We start from the raw sequence: 17,301 nt of genomic DNA, 5'->3' as shown, positions 1-17,301 counted from the left end.
AGTGAGAGATTGAATGGTTTGAGCTATATGGGACATGGATGATGATGGTGTGTGCTGAAGGGGATGCTTAAGTAAGAGTCTAGCACACCTGAATGGTGGTGTCCTTCTGCAAAGAAGGGAATACAAAAAGTGAACAGCTTCCCTGAACCTTTCCTACACATGCTTCTGATGCTATCTTCTATCCATCATGTCTAGAAATTCCTCATTTTGGGTCCCAGATATACTATCACCATGGCCTGGAAGAAATAAACTCTCAAAGGCATCAGAGTCCTCCTCTAAAAAATGGGGTATTAATAGTACCTGTCTTATAAGACTGCTGTTGTAAAAAATGGACTGAAGTAATAATACACACAATATACAAAGTCAGCATGTAGTAAGGGCTTAATAATTATAAACCAGTATAATTAGCAGTTTTAACATAGTATTTTAACCAGTGTCCCATACAGTTGGGAAGACCATTGCCAGCTGACATGGACAGACTTAATCCTCTCAGTTTGTAGAGAAAAGAGAGTGAGGCAGACATCTAGAGGGAACCCAAGATGAAAAGTGGCATTGACTGTGAGACAGAACCATAGTGAACACACATGGCCTGGCCCAGTTTCAGCTGCCTAGAGGCCTGCTCTGAGAAATCACTGTTGCTGGATTTTGTGACCCTAATATATTATCACAATAACTTCTCTTTTATCTTGAGCCACTATTGAGAAAATTTAGGTTTCTTACATCCTGAAGAATGTTGATGAGAAGAGCATTAATCATAAAACAAAATTATTTTATAGTAACAAAGGAGATCATTAATGACAACTTTTAAGTTGGCATGTGTAAGCAATTCTAAATTTGAAGGAATGTGACCTTCCTTTGAGTGAGTAGTTTAATCACTCAGTCATTTGATCAGCCTAAGTAATATTAGTTGGCATTAAAATTTAGTCCATTGAATCTTATCACTAACATTTTAAAATATTGCAATAATGACAATGTCAAATAACATTTGGGATTATAAGTGAAATAGGTGGGTTAGAGAAAGTGAGAATATTCCACCAATGTCCTAGGTCAGTAGGAGATCTTATTTCCATCTGTTCTTGTGTAATTGGTACATGAAATTTTCTTTCTATGCCCATCCCACCCATTAAGGAGATCAGGGCTCTCCTCTTGCTTCCTGAGTTTCACAAGTGTTTAGGGTCATCTATTCAGGATGGAGTGCTAAGGAGGCCTCAAGACAATGGTGGTTATGATCTCTGTTGGACAATCAGTGAGCCATATGCTAGATGCTGTTCATGGATGGTTTGTTCGGAAGGCACCCAAAAGAACATGAAGAGGGTGTGTTGAGCTGTAATATATAGTGCTCTCTTGGCTGGGAGATGGAGTTGTGGGCCTACAAGAGTTGACACATCTCTCTGATAATGGTGGAAGATAGCCTTTGCTCCAGTGGACCACACTTCTCCTACTCATGGGGCCCTTTCTTTCCCATCCTCCCTCAGCTTGCAACATCAATATGGATGCTGTGACTAATATGAGCCTGCAGGTAGGAAAAGGAAATTCTTTAATTTTATGTCTAAGTTTTTAAATGGCTTTAGAAATTAAGCACCAAATATTTGGGACTCTGTTTTTTTGTTAGTGGGTGATTCATGTTTTGTTGCTTTGGCTTGAAATAGACCCTCAAAAATTCAAGGATCTTGAGAAGATAAAGAAACACACCATTAGTTTTTCAAAATAATATTCAACCTCATAACTTTCTACATAGGCCTCCAAAGGGGGACATAGTTTCACCACTCCCTTAGATGAATTATCAGAATCTTCCATATAGAAATGTACTGATATCCTCAGCAGCTTCCAGTGCTATTGCAGGATAGGGTTATAGATTTTCCTAGAAGCGTGACATAATTCAGAAACCTTGTCCCTATTCATAGGGATAGCACATTAATAACACAGGACCCTAAAATCTTTTCTTATCTAGGCTGGAGTCCAGATAGAGGGATGGGGAGCTGAATCCTTAGATTTAGAATAACATTTACCCCATTTCTGAATAAAAAAAGAATTGAATAAAAGTGCTCTCAGATCAAACAAGAACAGGTTTTTGAAAACACTTGAGCTCCTTGGAAATAAATGGCAACCAATGACTTTGGAGCTACTTTAGGGATGTTTTTTGTTGATGAATTTTGAATTATTGTAACCAAGTACATTACAGCTAGATAAGTGACAAGGTTTGTGTGTGCTGTGGCATGATCATACACACACATGAAAAACACACTGTGACAAACATTTGTGCAGAGAATTTTCTACCTCCCAAGTGGCTACACAGATGGGCTTATGATGGAACTTACTGTATTTAGTTAGGTCCAAGTAGGTGCACTAAATATGCTTTAATATATAGTTTTCCCACTGAAATGACATAAAAATCTTTGGAATTCCTAGATGACATTGAGATTAATTAACCTGATGCTGTTGAGGAAATGCAAGGAATTGTATGTCCAAAAACTAGTGCTACATAAAGTCATTGCAAGTAGATATAATGCATGTAATTTATATTATGTTCCCCAAATATCCAGTCTCATTAAACAATTTGTATTTATCTTCTCTTTCAGTGAACCAAATAAAGAAAAGTGGCTAAATAATTGAGTTTGTAAGCCACTTATAACTAAATATGACTTACATGTAATTTTTCTCCCCTCCTTAATACTGGGGATTACCAAACTTCTTATCTTTGCCTATTAGATTGATGAAACACTGCATTTTAGTGTTTAATTTACATTTCTTCCATTGAGTGGTGTTGAGCATTTTCTCCGTGTTTACCAGCCATTCACTGAATGAGGGAACTATTTAAGATATTTCCTTATACTAAAAACAAACAAAAAACAAAACAAGTTCAGACCATTTTATATAAAATGACACCAATTTGACTTATCAAGTTTATGTGTAGGCATCTATAAGCCTGCATGTATATAGGTATTTTCTGTAAGATACACAGAAATATGGTAATGGTTTTTCCTTCTGGTAATTAAGATATGAGAGTATTGGTGGGGGTCTCGGAAGACCTAGAAAAAGTTCTGAGTGACAAAAACAAAAATGTAGTTCATGTAGTCTATACCAGTATGGCCCAAAAGTCTAATTCACAGAACCCTGGGTCTGCAGGATGTGATTAAGTATGACATAGAAAAAGTTTCCATCATCAAAAATGTGTACCTGAAATATCAGGGGGAACACTTTATAAAATATCTGATTGTCTAATCACTGGGCTGCACAACTGAAGTGAACACAAAATAATATTGAATGCAAACTGTAATTAAAAAATAAAATTTTAGAAATGGAAACAAAAAATGTCTGGGAGATACTGGATAAAAGTTTAACAAGTCTTTTGTCTGTAGAACTTCTCAGAACCTTGAATATACTACCATGTTTTGGAAGGCTAAGAAAGAGCTATAATATGCCACATTTGTCATATATATTTTCTGACTGAAAACTGTTGCTGAATTTTAAGTTTCCTCCAAGTCTCAGAACTTTTTCTCCACTATACTATACCTCTCTGAGGAATTTGATAGTACATGGTCAAGAAAATTTTATCATGTATTTTCCAAACGAGCAATCTCCGGAAACAATTTTTGCAGATTCTGGTTCTGGAATCTATATAATGCAACATGAAAAAGTTAAAGTCTCAATCTACTAAATAAACATATTTAGTTGAATTTAGTTGTAAACTGTGAGATTAAATACAAATAGTTGTTTGGTAAAATGAATGAAGCAGTTCTGTGGATAGATGTCTTAGTATTCCTTCTAAGTGTGTATTCTCTTATCTCTCTATTGTTACTTTTCTTTCTGAGCTCTCCTTCCCATGTCCCTCTATGGCACTGTCTGTCTGTCTCCTTCCCTATAAGTCTGTTTGTCTTCCTGGGTTGAGTCTTGTATATCTTTTTCTCTGTCTTTTTTTGCTCTGATCTTAAAGGCTAAGTATGATGAGCATGGAGCAAAGTATTTTGATATGTTGTGTTTTTTTTTCTTCACAGAAATAGCCAATGTGATTTTTTCATTATGTTGTCTGTACCGTAATAGTTAAAAACAAACATCTGAAGGTTTCTATACCTGTGAAAATTAGAAAGTTCTGTACTATAAGCTGATATCTTTTGGCTGTTTCCTCTAGTTGGTAACCCAGTATTAAAAACAAAAACACCAAGTAAAGTTTGCTAACAATCAGAGTCATTAAAATGGTCATAATTTATACTGAATGGTAAAGAAAGGTCTATGAACTTATCTGGGGAGATTTCTCTTAATCAGATTGATACTAAAATCTACCATGCACACACAAAACAAACCCTCTTTTAATGACCAGTAGTTGTAATAATTTTTTCTTACAGATTTCTGTAAGTTAGGAATAGATATGAATTACATGAGAATAAACCCTAGAGAAAAATTGAATGAAAATTTCTCCAGGAAAGTCATTTATCCCCCATGCCTTATATAATGAAACTTCAATTATTCTATAAAACTGAAGCCATTATTTACAAAATAATTCTAATTACTCAATGACAATGACCTTAGGAAAGACAATCAATAAAGCATCTTTTTAAAAAGATTTTATTTATTTATTTTTAGAGAGAGGAGAAGGGAGGGAAAATGAGGAGAGAAGCATTGACATGAGAGAGAAACATCAGTTGATTGCCTCTTGCATGCACCCTGACTGGGAACCAAACCTGCAACCTAGACATATTCCCTGACAGGGAATTGAACTAGTGACTTTTCTCCTGGCTGGACATTGTCCAACCAACTGAACCACACAAGTCAGAGCCAATAAACCATGTTTAAGCCACAAAAAGAGAAGGAGCAGGTTTTGCTCAAAGTATGGATATTTTCTTAGGTATCCACATGGATAAACTTTCTTCCTTTTCCTAAAGCCTTTGGAATATAACATCTGATTATATTAGATCCTGGTTTGCCTTTGATTGGTAATGGGAGGCCCTGGAGTTGGTTAGCCCATCAATGTCTGCCACTACTGGCTGAGTGATTTTGATCAAGTTTCCAAATCTCTGTACCTTAGTTTCCTGAAGGGTAAAATGGAATAATGGGAGAATATACCTTATGCTGTTGGAGTTGGAATTAAATAAATGCACAGACTTGCAGGAGTTCGAAAAGTGGTACATGGGAAGTTTCAAGAAAATGTTAGCTGTCCTGACTGGTGTGGCTCAGTGAATTGAGTGTCAGCTTGCAGTCTGAAAGCTCACTGGTTCAATTCTCTCACACATCGATCCTTCTCTCCCTCCTTTTCTCCTTTTCTTCCCTGCTCTCTAAAAATAAATAAATAAAATCTTTTAAAAAAGTTAGCCATTATTTTTGTTATTGTTATCATTGTTGCTATTAATTGTATTCCATTATTTTTAAACGTTGATATTGATACTTTTTTATGTAATTACAGATCAATTAGAATAATAAAACAATTTTTAACAAGCCTCCTAGTAATTTATTTTTGTTTGTTTTACATATCAGCTTGGAAAAATTCTTCCATTAAGTAAATAATTATGTTTTGAATCAACATCTTTTATTTATGAGCCTTTATTGTATTTTAAACTTAGTCCCTGGAAAGTACAATTGACCTGTGAACAGCACTGGTTTGAACTGCATCAATTCACTTACATGGATTTATAGTCAGCCCTTCATATCTATGGGTTTTGCATCTGAGGGTTCAATCAGCCACAGATCAAAAAGAATGTTTTGCATTCTCAACCATAGCTTCCAACTGAGTATCAAAAACAGTGTTCTTGTCAAATCCACAGAAGTGAAGGGCAGAATGTAGAGTTAAAAATTATATGTGGGCTTTCAACTACATATGGTTGAGGGGGGTGACCTAACCCTAGCATTGTTCAGGGGTCAACTGTAATTGGATATTATTTAAAGGCTGTGGATTATATTTTTCATTGATCTCAACCAAAGATATTGAGTAAGGTGTTTCCCCACCCCCAGTTTGGGTTATAGAATAATTAATAAAAAACAACAAGGTGTGAATTAAAGCATAATGACATATTCCTTCTTAATAGTGCTAGACACAACTCTAAGAGTATAATGCTTTTTTAAACATTTATAATGAATTTCTTCAAATTTACATTAAGTATGCATTTTGATATTTTCAGTTATTAAGCAACATCATTTTAAAACTAAAATCCAGTAGTTAAAAATTTCTCCAAATATCACATATCATACTTTTAAATAAGTTGCTAAGACTGTACTGAAGAATTTATGTCCCATTTTAAGTAATATGTTCTCTTTATGAATCATAAAATAATCCAATATATGATTATTTAAAAATCATTGCTGTTCCTCTGCTTTTAAAAACACTGTGGAAATTGTCACTGATTGGTAATTTTAGAGGAAAGCAAATAAGAGCCATTGGGACACTTACTATGAGAAATGCAATATTCATGACAGAATATATTTAGGACAAATGTGGTTCATGGGTTGTCAACTGATGTCAAGGACAGAACCTGGTTTCTATCCATTCTGGGCTGAGAAAGGGACATGCACAAAATGTGTATGTACCAAAGTGAAGGGGTTAGTTAGATAAATGGTGGGGTACCCAACTCTGAAATCCTATGTGGTTATTAGCAATAATGTTAAAAGATTATTATTAAGTTGGTAAATGCTCATCATATAATAAGTGAAACAGGCTGTTGATAGGACAGTACTGTAATATTTTAGTTCAATAAAATACTAAGTATGTGAGCTTCTATTTAAAGCGAGGTTAAGCCTGGACAGATGTGTGCATGTTCGCTTACAAAGCAATTCATTGTTTGAAAAACAATGTCATGGCTGATTTTAATGTCTAGATGTACTTCTTCAGTTTTCAAGATTCATATAATGAACATGTATTCCTGAATATGTCATTAGCTATATCTAAGATAAATAGTTAGAAGCATTTCCAAGAAAAGACGGTGACTAAAATGCTAGTGTGTTGAATTAATATAAAACAGAACTTCATAAAACAATGTCTCTTTCTAAGCATTACCAACATGTATTAGTAAAATAGGAAATATATATCATCATTTAGCAAGCACTTAATGGGAACCAGACATTATGTAAAACACATTGTACACATGATATCTTTAATCCTTATCACAATCTCATGAAGTAGAAACAATTATTATCCCAATTTTTAGACAAGGAAACAGGTTAAAAACAAATGTAACTTGCCCAAGGTCATGGCTGTCTAATTTTATAGTTCATGATATTAGTAACTATGCTAGAAATATTAATTTATATATACTTCATATTTAATTTGCATATAGAGATTGCAGACATTAAATCAATTGATCATAACAATATGCATGCCAGTGAATTCAAGGAAACTATATACAATCAGCTTGAGATTATAGAACACACTATACTTTATTGACTTTCACTTGGAAGATAGAGACTAATAGCTCTCTTGCCTGAACCTACACACTAAAGGGTTCAGAGTTTCTAAAGTCAAACAAAACTGTTCTGAGAGATAAAATATTACCATTACGTGGCTTAGCCTTTCACAGACCTTAGGGCCAGTTGCCATTTTTCCTCTGTCAGCAAGGAAATTTCATTGCTCTTTTTGTCTTGCTTACAAATCTTTATGATAATTCTATTTCTAGATCATTAAAGATAAAAGTGAACTGGAAACAAAATGGAGATTTATAGTTAACAGACTCAGTGCTTTCTTTGGCAAAGAACATAAGAAAATGTCATGGTTTCATAATGTTTGTTGGTTTCCAGGCCAAGAGTTCTCTTTTATAGGATGGTGAAATGGTTTTTCTGGCCTAGCTGTCTGCCTTCCCTACACTGGAGATACCTCATTGTGTTGACTGAGATGCTGTGTGACCTGAGCATGATTCATTTCTCTGAGTCCTGATTTTCTTACTGAAGAGTTTGAAGATCAATTCACACCTGGCTCTAAAATTATAAAATATAAAAATGGGAGGAGAAATTTATGGTCCCTTTGAACCTTAGCCTCACTGTTTGATAGAGGATATATAATTATTTTAAAGTTGGTGTTCAAGACAGTATTCCTAGAACCAGTGACTCTGGAATCAAGAGTTAGTTGAGCTATGCCTTACCAGCCATGGTACCAATGAAACGTTACTTAGCCCTTCTAAGCTTCAGTTTCTTGATGTTTAAAATTGAGGACAAATGTTTCTGGCCCAATGATCTCTGTTTCCTGGTTTTCAACCCCAATAGTCCATTCCCATACTGAACAGTTAGGACTGACTTGTATAACCAATAGGGTATCATGAAAACAGTGAAATGTAAATTTTAAACTTAAATCATGAAGGAAAAAGTCATTGTGTTCTTTGGCATCACTCACTTTGGGGGAAACTAGATGCCATGTTGTTAGAATACCAAGCTTCTATGGAGAAGTCCCTGTAGCAAGGAACTGAAGCCACCTGCCAACAGTCATGTGAGTGAACCATGTTAAAACCATATTCCAGCACCAGGCAGATCTTGACTGCAACCACATAAGAGACCTGAGCCAGAAACACCCAGAGAAGTTGGATTATTGACCCACAGAAATTGAGATAATGTTTGCTGTTTAAAGCTGCTAAGTTGAGAGGGGGTCATAATTTGTTACATAGCCATTTGTTATGTAAGCTAATGCATGAGAAGTATTTAGGACAGTGCTTGGAGTACTTCTATTATGAGTATATGTGAAGTATCTTAGCAATGGCTGGAATATAGTAAATGCTCATTAAATTAAATGTGTCAAATGAATGTCAGGTTTTTTTTTCTTTAACTACCATTCAACATCATCATTATATATAACCTCAATCCAAAATCACTTCCCACATGAGCTAGACCCTCATATTTCTTCTCTAAAAAACATTAAAATAGAGCTATTTAAAAATCCAAAAGCCAGAGAGACAAGAATTCAAAATCTATTCTGAGGGCTGGCCTTTGTGTAACTTTTCAGCACTTTGGATATGCCTCGTTCATTATCCTGAACTGTATTTACATGAAACAAAAATATATATTATGGATGATGAACACTTAAAGAGATTTAAAACCACCTACTTACCATCAACACAAGAAGGCCGGTTTCTGGTTGTTCCGGCCACTTTCCCAGGTAAACAGGAGCACTTGACTGTTTGTGACCGCTCCTCAATGCGGTTCTTATTACAACATCTGTGCGCTGCTATCACTTCACATGTCCCTCCTTCTGGCAAGAAAGAAAGAATAGGAAATCTGTTTAGAGATAATTCAGCAGCCACTTAGGCCTGTGGAGATATGTGTGGAAGGGTTGGGGAAAGTGAAAGAAATGACATAAATAGTTTCCGTGAGGTCTAATTCCTATGGGATTTTTCTCCCACCCTCTGTTTATAATGTGTATGTATAACATGTATTTTACACCAGGTCTGTGTGATCTTGGCAAAGACAATGGGTATTATAACACTACACTCCTCATGCAATGAAGGTACCTGTGAGGAGCCCTCAAGAGGGATGATTTAGGGCTGATGCAGTGGCCCCATGCATGCCTGGAGCTGCCACAAAATAAAGACACTACTTGATTTAAGTACATTATATTTTGGGAGCTCACTCCGATGTTAACTTTGATTTACAATTCTCTGATCTCCCATTAATGACAAGCACCTGACCCTCCAGTAATGTAGTCCTGCAGAAGCAGGAAAACTGCCCAGGATTTAGCTCTCCCTCCCACTGTCTGCCCATTTTCAAATGGGGCTAAATAGAAAATCTAACTGGGAGTCATTTTCCAAATTCTGATCCCTTCCAGAAATGATAGAAATAATCACTGAAGCAAGTAAGTATGTGCTTCAAATGGCACCTCAAACCAGAGACCAAGGCCTATGGCTTCACTTAATTGTTATGGGTCAGCCATGCATTCATCATCATTTATTGGCAACCTAATGATGTATGCCACTCTCCACTGAGTTCTTCATAGGTGCACTACTGCATTTTTCTAGGGGTTTTGTGAAAAGTCAGGTGTGTCTTTCCAGACTGCAGGACATCTGTTGAGGCAGTTCTCCAGGGACACAAAAGAGACCCCAAGGGACCAGCAACCAGAAATGAACTTTCCCAACATAAATTTTTTCATTCAGGGACACTGTTTTTTATTTGACAAGAATCAGCCCATAACATTTATGATTCTTGGCATTTAGGATTCAGTTGGAAGAAATGCAGCAAGCATTTTCTAAGTAACCAACTCACTGCATACAAGTTACTGTGTTATAAACTCTAAAGAATGTATATCTAGCCCATACATGGGAGCACATGGAAACATTGATAAAAAGGAGAGGAAGGAGGGAAGAAGGCAGGAGGGAGACTGAAGGCAGCTCCATCCTGTCCTGAGAACTTCAATGTAATGTGGTGTTTCTCAGAGCAGGGTGAGGCCTGGGATGATCTGGCTGTTCATCCTTCCCACTAATATTTGGCAAAATCTGGAGACATCTTTAATCCTCATTACTGGTAAAGGGTGGGTGCTACTAGCATCGAATGAGCAGAGGCCAAGGATGCTGTTAAACTTTTCACAATGCACAAGACAGCCTCCTACAACAAATAATTATCTGTTCCAAATGCCAATAGCACTGAGTTTGAGAAACCCTGGTTTAATATAATAGAAACACAAGAATTTTTTACTTAAAGTGGACTAATCCTGCCTCCATCAATGGTGGAAGGGGTGGAGGCAGAATTTAGGCTTTTGAACCAGCTTGGTTTAGTCTGAATCTCAGCTGTCAGTTATATTCTGGGTACCTCAATTTCCTCATCTGTAAGTACAAACAATAATAAACCCGCTTAATAGGGTAGTGTGGGTGTAAACCAAGATATCACATGAATAGGGATTAGCACTGAGACTAGCATAAAGTGACCATATATGCTACCTACAGTAATAATACCCAGTCACAGTGATGTATTTCTTTGGGGATGCCACCCTACTTTCTGCCACAGAAACTTTGCAAATACAATTTTTCCTCAAATACACTTTCCTCCCTCTTATCCCTCCACATTCCACCTTAGACTCAAACATATTAACCCAGTTAACTTTCCTTTGAACGAAACACAAAGGTCACTAAGGTTCCTTAGAAAACATACCCTCACTGGCACCACTTCTCATTCTCTGAAATTTCCTTGCACAATTGTAAGGCCTGTGTGTAGAGGGAGCGAGCCACTTCACAAAGCATGAAAATGTAGCTCAGCACCCATGTGGAAAACCAGTGGGGAATGAGTTGGCATGAAGGACCATGCCTGCAGAAAAGTTCTCCCATGGGAAATCAGGCCTGCATTATAACTAGGCTGCTTTGTGACTTGCTCTTGCTAAAACTCTCTCATCCTGAGTTCAGGCAGCAAATGCTTACTACATATCTTTAAAGTAATTTCCCAAAGTCTGTGTTAATTCTCCTAAGGATTGAATTGTAACCAGACCTGTTACTCTTATGGTTCCCTTGCATTTGCAACATTTTTTCCTTGTTAATCTGTAAGAAGTAATCAGTAACATCCCTTCTGTTGTTACCTGTAAAAATTACCTAAAGTAAACCTAAGTATAATGAATGAAAACCTTCTTTGATGTATGCTATTAGAAATCCAACAAAAGCTTTTCAAGGCAAGGGTCGAGGCACTCTTCTCTTGAGAGAGTAGCCATGCCGTCCCTTTTCCTCCACGGGACTTGGTATTCTGTGTGAATTTATCTCATCTCATCCATAACGCCTTGGACACTGCAGGCCAATACCACATCGCCTGTGACCCCAGGCAAATCATAAGCTTGGTCAGGGTCAAGGTTGTTGCTTTTCTCCCCACAGGCCTATTGTTAAAAACTGGTATAGGTACTCTAACTATTGTTTGAATGAATGAAATAATAAAAAAGAATAAAAATGAACTACATAGTATAAGCACCAGGTTCTGGTGGCATAGGTGGAAGAGGAGACCCATTCATTTTTGAAGAATTAGGAAGGCTTCTTAAATTATGAGTTGAAAGATAAGATAGGGCTTCAACAGGGGAAGATGAGGAGAAGAATTTAACTAACATGAAAGGCTGGGACATATTTATTAAATCAGAATTTTAATTATAGAACAGTTTTAGATTTATAGAAAGCTGATGAAGATAGTTCTGAGTTTCCATATATGCTGCATGCTATTATTTCCTATTTTTATTCCTCTAATGTTAACATCTAATACAATATTAGTGTGCTAAATTTGAACCAATGCAAATACACTATTATAAGTAAAGTTTATGCTTTAATTGATTTTACTTTGCTTTTACCTAATGTCCTTTCCTATTCCAAGATGCCATACAGAATACCACATTACATTTAGTTCTTATCTCCTTACATCACTTTTGGTTGTGCTAGTTTCTCAGACATTCCTTCCTTTTTATGACTTTGACAGTCCTGGGAAGTATTGGTCAGGTATTTTATAAAATGTCTATCAAATGGGACTTATTTGATGCTTTTCTCATGTTTAGACGGAGGTTATGTGTTTTTGGAGGAAGATCACAGAGGTAAAGTGCTATCACTTCAAGGGTACATGCTGTCAACATGACTTATCACTGTTGATATTGACCTTGATCATTTGTTAAATTTCTTCACTGCAAAGGTACTTTTTTTTATCCCTAATCCTGTCCTTTGCCACATAGTCCTTTTTGGCGGGAAATCACCGTGTACAGCCCTTACTCAAGAAGTGGGCACTTATGCTCCACTTCCTTGAGGGTGGTGTATCTACTAAAATTATTAGGAATTCTTCTGCATAGCATATGTATCCCTTCTCTCTCATTTTATTTCCCTTTTAAGTTTATATTGATGTGGACTCACGGGTATTTATTTTATATTGATACTTTGGGTGAGAACCCATTACTATTACATTTATTATGTTGCTCAAAATATCCTAACTTTGGCCAGTGTGGGCTTCTTCAGGTAGTTTCTGTGTATAGCCCTTCCTTCCTTTTTTTGAGCACTTCCTTACTTTCTCGCCCTACAAGACACTCCAAGTTTATCTTATTTATGTCCTAACCTAGTCCTAGAATCAGTCATTTCTCTTCAGAGCCTGTCAGGGTTTGTCTACTTACTTAATTTTATCAAATATTAATTTTTTAAATTAAAGTTGATATTCAATGTTTTATTAGTTTCAGGTGTGTAGCACAGTTATTAGACATTGATATAATTTACAAAATGACCCCCCAAGAGGTTTTCCACCCACTGACACCATACATAGATATTACAATATAATTGACTGTATTCCTTATGCTGTAATTTACATCCTCATGACTCTTTTGTAACTGCCAATTTGTACTTCTTAATCCCTTCACCTTTTACCCACCTCCTCAAGTTTCTTTTCATCTGGAAACCATCTGTTCTCTGTATCCATGAGTTTGTTTCTGTTTTATTTTTTTCATTTTATTTTGTTTTTTTAAAATTCCACATTTAGAGAAACAATATGATATTTATCTTTCTCTATCTGACCTATTTCACTCAGCATAATATCTTCTAAGTCCATTTATGTTGTCACAATGATAAAATTTCATATTTCTGACTGAGCGCAATTCCATTGTACATATGTAACACACCTTTTAAAAAAGGATTTTTCCTTTTTAAAATATATTTTATTGATTATGTTATTACAGTTGTCCCATTTTTTCTACTCTTTATTCCTCTCCATGCACACCCCCCTCCCACTATCATTCCCCAACTTTAGGTCATGTCCATAGGCCATACATATAAGTTCTTTGGCTTCTCCATTTCATATACTATTCTTAAACTACCCCTGTCTATTTTGTATCTACCATTTATGCTTCTTATTCACTGCACCTTTTCCCCCATTCTTCCCTCCCGCTCTCTGCTGACATCCCTCCATGTGATCTCTATTTTTGTGATAACTGTTCCTATTCTAGTTGTTTGCTTAGTTTTTTTTGTTTGTTTGTTCTTTTAGTTTTGTTGATTTCATTGTTGCTTTACTGTTCATATTTTTTATCTTTTTCTTAGGTAAGTCCTTTTAACATTTCATATAATAAGGGCTTAGTGATGATGGACTCCTTTAACTTGACCTTATCTAGAAAGCACTTTATCAGTTCTTCCATTCTAAATGAAAGCTTTGCTGGATAGAGTAATCTTGGATGCAGGTCCTTGCCTTTCATGACTTTGAATACTTCTTTCCAGTCCCTTCTTTCCTGCAAGGTTTCTTTTGAGATAACAGCTGATAGTCTTAAGGGAACAACTTTGTATGTAACTCTTTCCTTTTCTCTTACTGCTTTTAAGATCCTCTCTTTATCTCTAATCTTGGGTAATGTAATTATGATGTGCCTTGGTGTGTGCTTTCTTGAGTCCAACTTTTTTTGGGACTCTCTGAGCTTCCTGGACTTCCTGGAAGTCAATTTCCTTTGCCAGATTGGGGAAGTTCTTCTTTATTATGTTTTCAAATAAGTTTTCAATTTCTTGCTCTTGTTCTCCTTCTGGCACTCCTAAGATTCACATGTTGGAACATTTAAAGTTGTCCCTGAGATTCCTAAGCTTCTCCTCATTTTTTTTTGAATTTTTTTTTTTCATTCCATTCTGATTATTTATTCCTTCTGCTCCAAACCATTGATTTGAGTCCTGGTTTCCTTTTCTTTATTGTTGGTTCCCTGTACAGTTTCCTTTATTTCACTTTTCATAGCCTTTACTTTTTCCTCTATTTTCTGATGACACTCAACCAGTTCTGTGAGCATCCTGATTACTAATGTTTTGAACTCTGCATCTGATAGATTAGCTATCTCTTCATTGCTTAGTTGTATTTTTTCTGGACCTTTGATCTGTTCTTTCATTTGGGCAATATTTTTTTTTGTCTCAGTGCACCTGTTATGTAGTAAGAAATGGAACCTTAGGTATTCACCAGGGCAGATCCATATCACTGTGTTGTGGTGCTGTATGTGGGAAAAGGGTCTGAGAGGGAACAATTCCACTTGCTCAGCTCTCAACCAGCTTTCAGTCATTTCCTCCATTACCCATAAGCAAATTGGGCCCTTCTTGTGCTGATTCCCAAGTGGGTGAGTTTGTGCCCATTCTAGGACCCTGTGAGTTTCTCCAACAAACTCCCCAGTGAGGTTGGGAGTTTCTCCCACTCCTGCAACCCCCTCAGGTTTTTACAGTCAAAGGTGTTGAAGCTATATTTCTCAGCACTGGAACCCTGGGTTGCATGGTATGTCTTGCTCCCCAGTTGTTCCCACTGGTTTATCTGTATGCAAATGTAGGACTGCCCAGTTAGCCAGCTGCTGCCTTGCTCTCCCTGGTCCACCAGCTGCAACCTTGCCATGTGTGCTCTCCATCCCAGCTGTCCATCTCCCTCCCTCCAATAGGTCTAGAAGACTCTTTTTTCATTAACTCCTCTGTTGTCAGACTTCCATGTAATTTGATTTTCTGGCAGTTCTGGTTATTTTTTTGTTTTTAAATTTGTTGTTCTTCTTTTGGTTGTGGGAGGAGGCAAAGTGTATCTACCTATGCCCCCATCTTGGTTGGAAGTTGTACCAAATCCTCTTTATTCAGTTCTTTTCAATTAGAGCAATTAATCCACTTACATTTAAAATAATTATAGATATGCAGTTATTGCCATTTTATTCATCATTTTTGGATTGTTTTGTAGTTCTTCTCTGTTTCTCTTCTATAATCTTAATCTCTGCTCTTATTTGTTGATGATTTTCTGTAGTGGTGTTTTTGGATGCTTTTTTCTTTATTTCTTATATATCTTTTGTAGACCTTGGTTTGTGTTTTCCATGTGCTTTTTATATACCAAGCTACATCTGTATTAGTCTATTTTAAGTTGATGGTGACTCTAAAATTAGTACCATTTTTACTCACCCCCTCCATGTTTATGTTTTTGTCATTAATTTTTACCTCCTTTATGTGTGTATTTGTGTGGATACTTTAATTTACTGTTGAAATTATGTGTGATCTTCCCACATTTCCTTTTTTAACCTTTGTACTAGTTTTAGTACAAAGGTAGTACTGAAAGATCTTATCTAGTATTGGTAGATTTACTGGATTTGTTGGTGAGAATTTTTTTCTTTGTGATATTTTCTTATTCATATTTTTTATTTGTTTCTTTCTGAAAAATGTCCCTATAACATTTCCTGTAAAAATGGTTTAGTAGTGATTAATTCTTTTAGCCTGTTTCTTGTCTGGGAAGCTTCAATTTTAAGTGATAGCCTTGCTGGATAGAGTAATCTAGGTTGTAGTTCCTTGCTTTTCATCACTTTGCATATTTCATGCCAATACCTTTTGCACTGCAAAGTTTCTGTGAGAAATCAGCTGGAAGTGTTATGGGAGCTTCCTTGTAGGTAATTTCTTTTCTTTTGCTACCTTTAAGATTTTATCTTTGTCTTTAATCCTTGGCATTTTAATTACGATGCATCTTGGTGTGGGACTCTGTGCTTTCTGGACTTGTATTTACTGGTATGCATCTGCTTAGGGAGTTTTTTTTGTTGTTGTTATCATTTCTTCTAATAGGTTTTCAATCTCTTACTCTCTCCTTTTTCCTTTGGGGATCCCAATGATGTTGTCACACTTCAAATTGTCATAGATTTCCCTAAACTATGCTCATTTTTTTTAATTCTTTTTTTTTCATTCCACTTGGGTGTTTTCTGCTACCTTCACAGATTTGAGCCTCTGCTTTATCTAAGCTGCTATTGATTCCATCTATTATATTATTAATTTCAGTTATTGTATTTTCATTTTGGACTAGTTCATTTTTATGCTTTCTATCTCCTTTTTTATGTTTGCTATTTCTTTGCTGAAGTTCCCACTGAGATCGTCTATTCTTTGAAGTTCATTGAGCCTTCCTATCAACTGTGTTTGGGACTTTTCAACTGGTATGTTTCTTGTCTCCATTTTGTTTAGTTCCTTTTCTGAAGTTTTGCCATGTTCTTTCATTTGGGGCACTTTTTTTTTAATCTTTTCATTTTGGCTGCCTCCCTGAGTTTCTATGTATTAGCTAGAGCTGTTATGTCTCCCATTATTAGAGGAGTGGTCTTATGTACTAAGTTTCCTATGGGACACAGTGATGCAATCTCCCTAGTCATCTGAGCCCAGTGCTCCATGGGTGCACTTTGTGTGTGCTCTTTTATTGTTGTTGATTCTTGATTGTTGTTGGCATGTCAATGGGTGGGATTGACCCTCAGCCTGACTGGCTGTCAGGACTGACCATGACTACAGCAGCAAGCTTTTATGTGACAGCTGGCCCTATAGAGCAGGATGCATTTTAGTGAGCTATGGTGCCTATTGAGTCTACCTGTTGAGTGTGATGTTTGTGGCACTAACTGGGCAGTCTTCTTGTGTTGTTTGAAGCCAGCCACAAGGTGTATTGGTTCTGGGGTTTTGGGGGAAGGTA

The 17,301-nt window shown here is 36.3% G+C and overlaps 1 protein-coding gene across 2 annotated transcripts in view; it reads right to left on the bottom strand.

Moving 5' to 3' along the window:
• The window catches only part of TAFA1 (TAFA chemokine like family member 1), a 640,413-nt gene that overhangs the window by 121,337 nt on the left and 501,775 nt on the right, over positions 1-17,301 (bottom strand). Inside the window, exon 3 of one of the 2 annotated variants that reach the window (XM_045832317.1) lies at positions 9,017-9,157. In XM_045832317.1, the coding sequence (XP_045688273.1) occupies positions 9,017-9,157 (141 nt within the window). The remainder of the gene's footprint in view (positions 1-9,016; positions 9,158-17,301) is intronic. The other variant, XM_045832318.1, reaches the window with a different exon arrangement.

This window comes from Phyllostomus hastatus, unplaced genomic scaffold (assembly GCF_019186645.2).
Source record: "Phyllostomus hastatus isolate PE091 unplaced genomic scaffold, TTU_PhHast_1.1 phas_contig_16, whole genome shotgun sequence".
Classification (NCBI taxonomy): domain Eukaryota; kingdom Metazoa; phylum Chordata; class Mammalia; order Chiroptera; family Phyllostomidae; genus Phyllostomus; species Phyllostomus hastatus.
This window is presented reverse-complemented; position numbering and strand designations above follow the sequence as displayed.